At 45.4% G+C, this 13,639-nt stretch overlaps 1 protein-coding gene across 3 annotated transcripts in view; it reads right to left on the bottom strand.

Moving 5' to 3' along the window:
- Window positions 1-4,626: 4,626 nt before the first annotated feature.
- Cdk5rap2 (CDK5 regulatory subunit associated protein 2) overlaps window positions 4,627-13,639 on the bottom strand; it is a 179,723-nt gene continuing 170,710 nt past the window's right edge. For 2 of the 3 annotated variants that reach the window (XM_051188037.1, XM_051188035.1), the window contains 3 exons: window positions 10,213-10,339; window positions 5,199-5,245; window positions 4,627-4,721 (listed from right to left, as the gene is read on the bottom strand). In XM_051188037.1, coding sequence (XP_051043994.1) covers window positions 4,665-4,721; window positions 5,199-5,245; window positions 10,213-10,339 — 231 coding nt within the window. In that variant the 3' untranslated portion in view covers window positions 4,627-4,664. The remainder of the gene's footprint in view (window positions 4,722-5,198; window positions 5,246-10,212; window positions 10,340-13,639) is intronic. The other variant, XM_051188036.1, reaches the window with a different exon arrangement.

Genomic DNA, 13,639 nt, shown 5'->3' on the forward strand with positions numbered 1-13,639 from the left:
TGGGTGTAGTTAGAGGTGGATCACTAGAGGTCAGCTTTGAAAGTTCTACTTGCTTCTGCTTCTGTTCTGCACCATGTGAACAAATGCTACCATAAGCTCCTGCCATTATAGATGGCTTCTCCAGCTACCATACCTTCCTATCCTGATGAAGTGCATCATCTGAAATCACAGACCCAATACATTTCTCCCATGAGCTTCTCTGGCATTGGCTCCCTCTCCTGCCCTACAAACAGGATCCGAAATTCTGAGTCCACATGGCTATAGGGCTGGTCTTCTTGGAGATATTCCAAGACCTTACCTGTCCTGCAACAGGTCTCATCTCCACATTTACATGTGATTGCTTGTGTGGGCATATGTATGCATATTACACAGAGGCCATAGAGAATGTTTATCATTCCTTAGTTTATTGAGAGGTTTTATTGTTTTGAGGTTATTGACTAGGCTAGGCAAGAAAGAGGAATCTGCCTGCCTTTTCCTCCCTAGTGATGTTGGAATTGGAGGTGCGAGTCACATGCCCAGCTTTTTGTGTGGATTTTGAGCACCCCCAGCCTTTTAAAGCTCTGTCTTCTCTCTAGACCAGCAGTTCTCAACCAGTGGGTTGTTCAACCCTGTCACAGGGGTTATCAGATATCTACCTTAGAATTTATAACAGTGGCAAAATTACAGATATGAAGTATCAATGAAAATAATTTTATGGTTGGGGGGTCACTATAATACAATGAACTTAATTAAAGGGATGCAGCATTAGGGAAGCTTAAAAACCATGGCCCTAGCCTTCCTCTTTCATCCCATAAACATAGTCACCACAATGTGCCCAGGGATCTCCCCAAGAATATAAATATCTCAAACCTGTTTGCATCCAGCCTCATGTCTGAAGCCCCAGCCACATTTCCTCCCCTGGCTATCCTGGGAGCCTACAGGCTTCTCTATACAGGGTGCTTCCTTGGCTTGGGGTACTCTTTCCCACTCTCGCTCCAATAGGCTGGCAGTTGGCATTAGTCACCTCCCTAAAGTTCTCTCCCTATGATCTGGGCCAGACACAGCAGCCTGATCCCCAAGGCATAGAGTGTCATGCCTTACCCCTATCTTGGCCCCCATGTGAGTACATTTCAGCATGGACTCCTCAGCAGCCTCCAGCCATCCTGTGTCCACAACCCACCTTATCCAGACTTCTTCTCTGCTATTTGCCAATGAAGTTGACTACCTCCTGCTAACAGTAGGCCCTACCAGTTTTGCTACCAAGATTCTAAACAGCACCCAAATACATCAGGGAAGCCCATAAACACAGATGGTAGATGGAATGAAGACTGGGTCCCTGATCCCAAATAAGAGTCAACCAGCAAGGGAAGCAAACATGGGTAGCATATGCCAAGATCTGGTAGCTGGAATACAGGAGCTCCTGGAGCCTGCATAACATGCCAAAGGTATGACAGGTTACTGGATTAACCAGAGGTTGACACAATCAGCTTTGTGTGGAGACTTGTAGAGTGTGGTGACTGTTGGACAGCATCAGTGTGGATATGGGAAACTCAACGGTGAAGCCACTGCACAAAGTGGTCCAGGTGAGAGCAAACGGTCACTTGGAGGAAATAATGGCTTTGGGGATCCCGCTGACGTATGGGATCTGGAGAATGGGGGGTAATGATACGAGGACCACTAGCTTATGCTACTACACCGAAGGAGCATGGTGGAGCAGCCACTCCAGGGGCTGGCCTCACAGTACCCATTACACCTGCTGATGAGGAGCTGGAAGCTTGCTCCAAGAGCTCTGGAGCCTAAAGCAAGATTCTGGCCCTCTGGGTCTGTCCATGGCTACCCACCTGGCATCTGACAGCACAGGCAGGGAGGAGCTGTCTGTGGTGAGGTAAACTGCCTTGTTGCTGAGGCAGAGCTTGGGCTTCTCGAGAGACAGAATGACTCATTGTGATAATTGAATTTTTGAGTTAGACTTAAAACATGGCCAAGATTGAAGAGGTAATCTGGCAGGGCCACGTTCCCAAAGGCAGGCTTCTTGGCCTCTACAATACTGAGACCTTATTAACAAGATCACTCTTTCTCTGTTCATAGGTCATTTACAAGCAGTTCTCAGGGATGCTGTGTCAAGGAATTCAATGTGGGTCTCAGAGCCCCTGCCCTGGCCACCCAGGACACTGTCCTGGAAAGTGTGGGGGAGAATGGCTCATAATGCAGAAGAATGGCTACAGTTTCATCCAACAAACAGCATTCTTGGGAGAAAGATCCAGAAAGCAGGATCATTCAGAGTGAATTAAAAAGATCCAGTCTCCTCTGTGGTGAAGTGTGCAGGAGTGCAGATAAGGGATGTGACCGACAGACAGCTATTGCACATTGGGCTTCAAGATGGGGTAGAGAACATATAGGTGTGAGAAAGACATTGAAGGCCACTCCCAAGGTAGACAGGGTAGGTGGCTCAGCCTGTCCCTCTTTTCTCTCTCTATATTTAGCATCTACAGCTGGGTCTCTCAGGTGCAGCTGCTCAGGCACACATGGTGATTAATTTCACCAACGGGAAATTGACGCATTTTTTTTGATTACTGCTTCAGAGCCTCCTGAATTCAGCTGCGGGTAAAATTAACTCACCAGGGACAATAGAGCATTTTCCAAGGTCCAAACTGTCCTTATTTGCAGTTTGTTCTTGGCCCTCATCCAGCCAAAACAAACCAGCATGCTCCCCCACCTCCCAGACTAGGAAGAGCCTCCCCTAGCCCAAGTCTGGGAGTATTTTAGGCTACAGAATAACATCACAGTCACTTTGGGCAATGCGTTGATGAAAGACTGTGGGAGACCTGAAAGTGAGGTATTCCTGGGCTCCCAGCTATTGTACCCTGCAGGCTCTCCTCCCAGGCACCCCGGGTTTAGTGGCCAGAGGTTACAAACCTCAAGCTCATGCTCTTGCCAATGCCCCCACCCACAATGAGCTAAGCCTACTCCAAGCAGGGTAGTTTTGTTCACGGGAGATACACCTAACCCAGGCTTGTCATAGGCCTGGCCTGGTGTTCCCCATGAGCCTGCACCAAACCACTGTCACACGTGCACCTGGAGCTGGGGACTAGAAGCCAGGTCTGATGCTTTCCTCAGTAGACAAGCTTCTCAGGAAGAGGGGTGACTTGTAGAGAAAGGAACCCCACACGAAGCAGTGCCTACATCTGTTTTTCATATACTGGCATATCAGAAAATGATGCAGCTGTACAGAAGGGAACACAGATGACAGGAGCCCATGCAGAAGAGGCTGGCCCCACTGAGCAGATGGAGGCAGAGAGCAGGTACGTGGGCTTCAGCTCTCCTCTAGCTAAGCAGTTGAGGCCCCTGACAGTTGCCTTGGTGGGTAGCTATGGGGCAGCAGGGAAGGCAGTATGGAGTCTGGAAGGAAGCGAAGAAAGGCCATTCCAACTACCAGAACAGCCAGCAACTCTCTCTCTCTCTCTCTCTCTCTCTCTCTCTCTCTCTGTGTGTGTGTGTATGTGTTTGTGTGGGGGGATGGGAAGGGAAAGGAGAGAAGAGGGAGGGGAGGGAGAGGAAAAAAGGGAGGGAGGTAACGGGAGAGAGTGGTGGAGAGAGAGGGGGAAGAGTGGCATCAGCCAGACTTGGGGGCCTTGTGATCCCTTCCCAGGGCCTGGTCTGAAAGCAGAGGGCAGTGGAAAGCTGCCATCAGGGCAGGGAGGGAAGTGCCTGGTCAGATGAACAGTTTATCTCTGCACCTTGTCTGCTTTAGAGAAAGGAAGGAGAAGATTCAAGAAAAGGGAATCAAAGACTAAAAAGGAGCCTAGAAATGGGCAATGGAAGAGGGACCCCAGCAGAAAAAGGACCTCCCAGAGGTCAGAGCAGAAGAAATGAGGTAACAGGCAAGGTGGAGGATGGAGGATGATAAGAAGCAACATGTCAGCATGAGGGATTCCACTTGAAAGAAAAGTCAGCTGCAACCAGAGCTAAGCCAGGCTTTGTTTAATGCTCAGGACCCATGCAGCTCAAGACAAGGCTAGAAACAGTTAAACATGAAAATTAGTGACAGGGCTACAGCAAGTGTACCAGGCAGCAATATGGACAGAAAGAGCAGTGCAAAAGCCAAGTCCCAGCTCCAGGCTTTGTTCTATTTCCTAAATGTGAAACAGCTCTAGCCTAGAAGATGGCTCTAGGTCAAGCTGTTAGGCACTAAGGACCTGCCTGTAGAGCCACAGTGCCAAGACAACCCCACATGGACCTGCTTTATTGTCTGGATATTGGAGCTGGCTTAGATGTACATGAGATCTGAGGGCCATGTGCTTCCCAACACACTGAGGTAAGAGTGCATGACATGGGGTGAGGCTGCACCCAGCACACATGCATCATGCATTTGAAACTGGATGCATTATGTAAGAATACCCTAATTGTAGTGCTGGTTGAGAAATGAGTTCTCGGGTCTGAGGATGGATGTGAAGTGCCCCAGCATGCAAGGTGCTCCAGATCACAGCATCCAGAGCTCACGGCCATTCTGGCACCTGACTGGAGAGCAATGGAACCTTTGAGACAACAGCCTCAAGCCAATAACTTTCAGACAGAAATCACAACACCACACTTTCTGTGACCTGCTTCATTCACCATCAGGAGCCACAGTGAGGACAGAGGCAGGTGATCTTAGAATCATAAGCTTTATTAGCTGAAAGCTCTCTTCATGAGCCCGGTCTACTGGGGCTGGATGTTCCCGGATGGGCAGTCCTAGTCCTTCTCTAGGAAAAGGAAAAGGGGGGGGGCGAGATATTAGGTCATGGAGTATCTGAACTAAAACCCCTGACAGAGTAAGGCAAGGTTCTATTTCAAAACTTCTTTCACAGACAGTTTGATTAGTAAACATCAGAACAAATGACATGAGCACATACTGTATTCATCCATCCATCCATCCATCCATCCATCCATCCATCCATCCATCCATCCATTCCAGAAAGACTGCACACATGCCTCTGTGTGGGCTGCTGTTTGCTGTTTCTCTTTAGAGAAACAGCACTGAAAAAGGAATCAGAGTGTCTACTGAGGACAGGTGTGAGAGAATGGAACTTTTCATGCACTTCCAGCAGAAACTATAGCTGCTTGTGGAAGCTGTAACCCTTGATCACACCTTCAACCTTATTCTTCAAAAGAAGACAGTCTAACATCCCCAACCCCTAGTTACCCAAAGCTTTCAGTGCAAACAACTCAGGGGCCACTACCTCCAGGTTTCGTCTGGCCTTCTGAAGGACTTGGTGGGTGATGACCACTGAGGAGAAAGCAAAGAGGGGAACAATTAGAGCCACATATCTCAGAAGAGTAGAATGAAAACTAAGCTAGTGAGGGGGAAGCCTAGATTCAGACAACTGGACAACTTTTGAAGGGTCTGCAACAGGTTCATGCTTGAATACATGCCCCTCTGATGGTGCTATTTTGGAGAGTGTCCTAGTGTCATTTATGCTGCTGTGATAAAATATTCTGGCAAAAAGCAACACTGAGAAGTGTTTACGTTAGCTCACAATTCTAGGTTACAGTTAATCACTGTAGATGTCAAGGCAGAAGCTTGAAACAGCTGGTCATATCACATCCACAGTCAAGAGCAGAGAAGCATGCATGCTGCTAGCTTGCTTGCTTGTGTTCAATTCAATTTTTCTGCTCCTCCCAGTTCAGAATCCCCTGCCCCTAGGGAATGGCTGATCTTTCCACATCAATCAACTTTAGTAAGACAGCCCCTTCAGACACATCTACAGACCAATTCAATGTAGACAATTCCCTACTAAGACTCTTGCTATGTGACTTTAGGTTATGTCACATTTACAATTAGAGATGATCATCATAGAGGCTTAAGAAACCTCTGCAACTGTGACCTAGCTAGCAAAGTGGGCTTCTGGTGCCAACTTTGGCTCTGGCCAACACTAGATTTTCTGATCCACTGAGACATAACTGAGCTGTAAGCTTCCACTACCCTAGACATTGCTGCTCCTGTATGCCTGCCCCAACATAATGGACCATACTCCACCATGAGCCAAAACAAACTCTTCCTCCTTTATATTGTGTCTCTCAGGCATTTTGTCACAGAATCAGGTAACCAACACAACAGCCATGAACCATTGAGACCAGAGAAGTATGAAAGCCTCACTTGCCCCTTTTCAACCGCCAGTGACAAATAATGTCATCAAGTAGGGTGGGCCACGAACAACACTTCAAGTCCTCACTGAGAACCAAAAGGAAGAGCATGAATGGTATGTTTCAGAGGCAATGTCAGGCTCTGCATGACCACCTGGATCACCATCTGTAATTGGGAAGGATGATGGCACTGAGCAGTATAGAGGGCAGGATCTGACAGTGACTGGCTTCCTTTGGTGTCCTGACCCCTCCAGGAAGGAGAGTGGGAAACAAGCCCACACTTAGAGGCCCATGTCAAGTGTTCAGGGAAGTCCCATGAAAGCAGCGTTTTACACAGCCTTTCTTCAGGCACACTTCTGGTATCCTGGGAGAGCTAATTCAAGGCATTTTTGTTTCCCCCTACCCCTCAGCTGGTGGAATAGTTCAGCAAGGTTCCCTAGGCAAGCTGTGTTCTCTCTAAACAGGAGTGGGTGAATGGGTGAGTTTAGAGGTCCCTGCACACTGACACAAGCTGTGCCAGAATTTGAGAACAGGAGTGCCTATCACTAGGAGCAACCATGCACAAAGGTGGTTTTTTTCCATAGTTTCATCTTGTCTAGCAAAGACTAAAACAGTGAGAGACATGTCAGATTTCTGAGCCAAATTAGGACTCTAGAGGCAGAACTTGTGATGCTGAGAAGCAAGAGGACTGCCATGAGTTTGAGGCTAGCTTGGGCTCAAAGGAAAAAAAAAAAAAAAAAAAAAAAAAAAAAAAATGAATTCATTCTAGCTAGGACCTGGTGAGGACCAAGGAGTTTCCGGATCACCAGAATCCCCTTGGCTCGTGCTTGCAGAGATTCACTGTGACTCACCCAAGCACGTGGTCCACTGCCTGCCTACTCAGAAAAAACTGTTCTGTAGTTGCCTGGGGGAAATATTTTTTTTTTTTTTTTGTTTCACAAAAAAATTCCATCTGGAGGCAGAGAGGTTAACAGACATAGTGAGCTTCATTTTTTGTCTGAGTAAAAACGATTTCACAGGTATTCTCTGCCTCTGTCTCCACCCTACTCCTGGCTGCAGGGTCCACAATGCGCCCTAGGAAGTCCAATATACCAGACCCAGCATATCTGGTGAAGATAGAATTTGTGAGTCTTTCTAGGCACAGACTATCTTACTGTCTTAAGATCCACCAAGGGGCCTGTGACCCAGAAAAGGTTGTCATGACATGGAGGTTAAAAATAATCTTGAAAGACCATTGGCTGTACCCAATGAGTTAAGCTTAGCACAACCGCTGAGGATCCCTGGCCCAGGTTTTGAAGTCTCTCTTACATCTAAACAGGTACACCACCCATGTTCCAACATTCAGAAATTCCTGCTGTGATGAGAAGACAAGGTTCAGAGCGGTAAAGAATACATCCCAAATCAGACTGACCTGAGTGTAGAGACAAGGCACATACATGGGCCACCTCAGCCTAGGGCCCTCCCACCTACCAGAGACTGGAAAGGAAAATGTCCACTGCCCATAGGACCTGTACTGACTCACGGAAGACCCCAGCCCCACAAGGCAGGATTACTGCTCTTACTTGGCAAAGGAGGACCTGAGGCACACAAGTGAAGTGGGGAGTGCCAGGCTATGAGACCCGTGAGTTCCCATGTCTCACCCTTTTCCTGCTCTCTCCTGCAGCTTCTGAGAGGAGGTAGTGTCAGACCAACCACTGAGGGGCAATCCCTGGATCTTTCTCATCCCCCTCACCATGTGGAGAAATGGGAGGGTAGAGGATACCATATCAATGTCATTCTGTCACTTCAAAACCAGGAAGAGTTGGCAGTTTGGAGGGCTTAGGAACTTAGCTCAATGAAATAAGAGGCAGGACTGGGTATAGAGGAATCACAGGCCAGACCCATGCCAGCTAATCTGGGTCAAGACCCTCACCCTGCCCTTGGTCAGGGCAGCTCCAAACCAGGCCTATCAGATACTGATGGCAACACTGAACCAATTCCATGAATCCAAATGACTGAAAAGGGCAAACAACCAGCATCTATGGGGCACCTGTTCTGTCCCTGACATTGCTGGTGCCACTCTCTAAATTCTACAGATGTAATTGTAACCGTTACCCTGGCCACTGTGGCCAACTGTGCTTGAAATTGCTATCTCTGTTTAGAGAGGAGGAACCTAAAACTCAGAGTCAGAGCCACTTAATGCATGTCACATAGGAGGTTAAAGCAGAGACCTGGATACATTCCTAGTCTTACACACTGACCCAGGATTCGGCACGGCATCACTTGCCACAGTAGAGTCACCACCTGAGCTGAATTCTGCTGGCTCCTGAAATTCCTCATCCCAAACCAGAATCAGAAGCAGGAGGCTTATGGCTGTTCAGGAGGGAGCCTGTGCCAGAGTCCTAACGTCTGGACTCAGGCTGTGTGAAGCTCCACCTCCTGCTTCCCTGGAGTCTGGCCCAAATGCTCCATAGCACCTGAGCAAGCCAGCAACAGTCACTGTCACCCACATCTCTAAGGGCTCCTTTTTTTCCATAGGTGACATAAGTCTCTCAACCAAATCAACAATAACCTGACTGTTGGGCAGTTACCTGCCTTTTAGTCCACCACAGCCCTGCATGCTGGAGGAACTGTCATAGATCTCCCAAGCAACAGGACCCTTCTATGCTCTGTCATGTGATAGCTGATAAACCACAGCAAACCCTGCTCTACTCCTCCTTGAGCCCAGCCCACAGGATCTTTGTCCCATTTTCCCTTTGCAAAGACTTGGACATAAATGTTCCCTATGGACTCCCATGTTTGAACACTCAATTCCTAACTGCTGCAACTATTTGGAGAAGTTGTAAAGTAAGGCCTGGCTGGTATGACTAGGCCACTGGGAACAGGCCTTGAGGATAATAGCTTGGTTCCTCTAATCTTGTCTGTATTTTGCCTGTCACATGTGCCTAGCTATCTTCCTGCTATTCCCACTTCATCCTACTACCATGTCCCCACCAAAATGACTTCATTCCCTCTAAACTGTGAGCCAAAACAAATCTAATCTTCCTTAAGTTGTTTCTGTTAGGGACTGTCCACAAGAAAACTAAGTAATACACACTGCTGCTCAAGTGAAAGCCTTGACATGTTTTCAGCATGCTGGAACACACTCACTTCTCTTTTGCTTATCGAGGTAGGTATGCCAAGGAATCCTGTTCCTGATCTTCTGCTGTCTGACTGACATCCATCAGGGACAATTAGATTTATACTTGGACCCAAGTCTCACACCACCTTCATGCTTCCCCAGCAGACCTCAGTTGGTAACCCTGAAGCTTTATGCCCTACCCCCCAACCCCTCAAAAAGTCCAGGGTCCTTGATGATAGAAACTACCATTCCTCTATCCTCAGAGTCTGTGAAAAATACACAGGACAGGAGCCCAGGACCTGGTCAGAACTGAATTTCATTCATTTTCAGTTCCAACCCTTACTAATCTCAGTCTTTTTCAGAAGGTTCTCAGAGGGCAGCTAATGAGACCACCTACTTATCAATAATCAATGCCCTATGCCTATAAGAAATGCTGCTCAGAGAGCAGCCCAGGGCTGTAGTAGTAGAAAAAGGATGGTAACTGGTGATACTCCTAAGATAGGCAACCTAACGGGTTGAGAGAATGGGCAAAGTCAGGGCTGAGCTGTTGGAGAGCCTGGTGGAAGCTACTTGTGTCTACATACTGGTGAGGAATGCTGCAGGTTTGAACATAAGGAACACAGCAGTTGAAAGTGTCTGACATGACTGGGTTAGATTCAGCACTGACTTTAAGTAGTGCTCCCTTTCATCTTGCAGGTTCTGTCCTAGACCACCATTCCATCTTCCAGATGACATTGTCTACTCGTTTCAGAACCATCTCAGGGGGTCCTTCCTCTAGAACACCCACCATGCTCCTAAAATGCACAATCTGCCACCCCGCGAGAGGACATTCCTGGCAGAACTGACTGTATATTTCAAAAGGGATGAAACAGGAAGAGAAACCCTAGAGAAGGTGGCATGGTCTAAGAAACCTGGACTATAAAGAGCGTAAACCATGGCTGCATTGCCAGTCCTGACCACAGAGGTAGGCAGTGCTCAGCCATGGCAGCCACCCACTGCTTCTCACTCACACTGATCACAGATGACTTTCTCCTGGTGCCTTTTCTGCTGCAGAAGTTTTGCAGTGTTTTGCAGCTTCTTTTCTTGTTCAAACAACTTTTTATGTAGTTTGGTGATCTCTGCCTTCATTTCTCCAATCTAAAGAAAAAAGAATTATAAAAATATAATAATATAAAACACTAAATTATACAGAAAGAACTAAAAATAATATTAAAAGATGCTCAACTTCACTAGCATAATATCTGAATAAGCCAGCAGCCCTTTTTTGCACACTGCATTAGGAAAACTGGATAAAATCCAGGGTGAGTAGGAAAACTGTCAGGACTGTGGTAGCGCTTGGGATGGTTATGGCCCAGTGAGGATGCAAAATCTCCTAAACTATAAATGCATGTATCTCTCTGACTTTGCCATTCTGTGCATCTACCCCCAGGAACAATCACATCAGCACAGGAAGATGTCTTTCTTCATGGGCACTCACCTTGGCATTGTCAGTGGCAAGAATAAACAAACTGAGCTGTTTCATATCAATCTAAATAAATGAATTGTGGTATTTACATTGGGGAAAAAAAACAGAATTGTGCAGCTATTAAAAAGGATGCTGTAGAGATCTATTCATTGATTTCAAAAGATGATTATAATTAGTGAAAGAAAGAGCTCAAATCAACAGACTGAATGCTATATTTGAGGCACTTCTGTTTCATAAAAGGAAAACACAGATCCCTACAGCTATAAACATATATTGATGTGGTAACCAAACATTAATGATGAGTTTTAAATTTCTGTAGTTCCTTTTTGTTAACAGAAGTCATAATGCTGATTCAATTTTTTTCTAATGCTTTACTCTTAGCACAACAATACTCGGCAAGTGCAGACCAATTTTGATTTTTTTTTTCCATAGTGGAGTGTGGATGCCAAATCTACCATCCTGTGACATGGCACAGCACAGACTCCCTGAACTGGCTCCAAACTATGGACACCCCTTTTCGCGTGGCTACCAAGAAGAGACACAGTTAAGTCGGCAGTTCACATAGTATCTTTCCTAGTTTGTTTCCAGACTTGTTTACAGTATCTGTGCTTTCAATAAATATCAGAATCTAATTACATAGTAAGTTGACCTTTGAGCCACATGTATGGACAGAAGCTAGCTGTACAGAAACTAACATATGCTTTATCGGAGACCAGACAAAAGCAAGTCACTGCAAAACACTTTGCTGGCAAATTAGGTGTGGGCGAGACAACTGTAAAAGATGTAGGAGGAACAGTGTATAAGAATTCTATATTCAGATTGCTCTGCAAGTGCCTTAAGTTTCTTCTTCATCTTAAAGAAACAGATATTGGTAGTGACAGAAATACATTATGGATGTGGTTTGTGAAAGAAAGAAAGAAAATGTGGAACTCCAATCAGAAGATCTACATTCAAAGAAAAGGCCTGGCCCTACATCAAAAAAATGGCAAATGAATGTATATTTATCTGTTTTTAGTTAAACTAAAATGTTTAAGGTAGTTATCGTTTTTTGATTCCCCACCTTAACTTCCTTTTAAGATTACCAATCATGTCAAATACAAAGGCTTCAGTGCTTCTTCAAAATGGACCCTAATTTCATCATTAGGTTTGCTTTGATTCTCTAGTACAGGCTGGGAGCCCATGAATACTCATGACTTCATACGCCACACATCCTAGGACAAAGCTACCCTACAGTCCTGCATCTGTGAGACTGAAATAGCAACCCCTGGCTCATCTTTCACACTATAGTGAAATGGGATTCAAAGGGTATGGTGGAAGACAGGAAGGCAGTAGTAGGGGAGGATGGGCCTTTACTAGCTTGCCCGGTTCATCCCTTTGCTCTTTCTATAGTAAGCTCAGCATAGAGCTTACACAGGAAGGAGTAATTATGCAGCTAAAATGATGTTTCAGGGCTTCATTGATAGATAATTATAATTAATAACTAAGGAACCAAAACTAACAACTGTTTGCAAAACTAGACAGCCTATCGTATCTATCTATCTATCTATCCATCTATCTTGATATAGCATAAAGAATTAATGTCAGTATTTCCAAGGGATATGACTTCAGGCTGTCTGAAAAGGTATTGTATGTGTGTGTGTGTGTGTGTGTGTGTGTGTGTATGTACATATGTGTGTCATACATATTCATGTGTGTACCTGTGTGAACATACATGCAGAGGTCAGATAGCACTGGGTGTTTTTCTTCATTGCTCTGCATCTTAGTTTTTGAGGCAAGGTTATCTCACTGGCCATGAAGCTCATTGGTTCGAATAGGTAGCCACTGAATTCTGCCACTACCCCTTCCTATAATGCTGGGGTCACAGATGTACAGTTTTAGGCCCAGATTTGACATGGGTGTTTCCACAGTACTGAGCCATCTCCCTAGCCCTATTCATATAGTCTTTAAAGCTAAAATGCTAATTTAACAAATTAACTAACACTCCCTCCCTACTGGGAGCTTAGGAAGACATGTCATGATAGATGCCAGCAATGACCCCAACCAGTAAAGAGCTCCTCCTCTCTTCTGCGCACCAGAGCCTATGGAAGAGCAGGTGTCAGTCTCCAGTTTTCAGGCCATTGCTTACTAGCCCTCGCCTAACACTGTACATCATCAAACTAGCCCTTAAAACAAGGAAATTTAAATATTTATGTCTGTTGTTCCACTGGCATTAAATCTTCCTATTTATCTCATGACAAAAATACACTGAGACAGCAAGATTCTAAAGCCTAGCTCTACCACTTCCTAGCCGCACTATTCTGAGGCAAGTCATATAACTTTCTGAAATGTTGGCTCCTATTCCAGCTAACAGGAAGGATTCTGAATGATGTCAACCCAAGGAAATGATAATCAGTGGCTTGTCAATCACCCTGATCTTACCATTACACATTGTACACATGAATTGGAACCTCATAGCATGTCCCATAAAAAGGTATAATTGCATCAATTAAATATAAAATATGTTATTTTTTTGAAAAAAATGAATAATGATACCTTGATCTAATTTCCCAAATATATTCCATTTGTAAATTTAAAAAGAAAAACTATCTAAGTCCTAGAGACTGCAACAAGGGGTAAGATTCTAGTGTAAGCAGAATGTGTGGTACCCAGTAGGCACTTAGGACCAACAAACAGAACTGGAAGTCATTTCTCCCAGAGGTCACACAGACCATCCGTGCTCTGCCTGCCTTCTGGAATAGGTTACTCTTTTCCTGGTTATCCCTTTACTTCTTGGGATGAATATTCTCAAATATCTACAAAAGTTGACAGAACTGGATGGGAACCTCCAGGATCCAGTAACTATCAATTCAAGGACACACTGGTTTAGCTTCCCTCCAAAATTATTTTGAAACTAATCATGTCATTTCATCTATAAAATATTTTAGTATACATCACTTAAAAAGTTTTTTGAACCTGCGACAGCATTAGCACAC

Source organism: Phodopus roborovskii, unplaced genomic scaffold (assembly GCF_943737965.1).
Source record: "Phodopus roborovskii unplaced genomic scaffold, PHOROB, whole genome shotgun sequence".
Classification (NCBI taxonomy): Eukaryota; Metazoa; Chordata; class Mammalia; order Rodentia; family Cricetidae; genus Phodopus; species Phodopus roborovskii.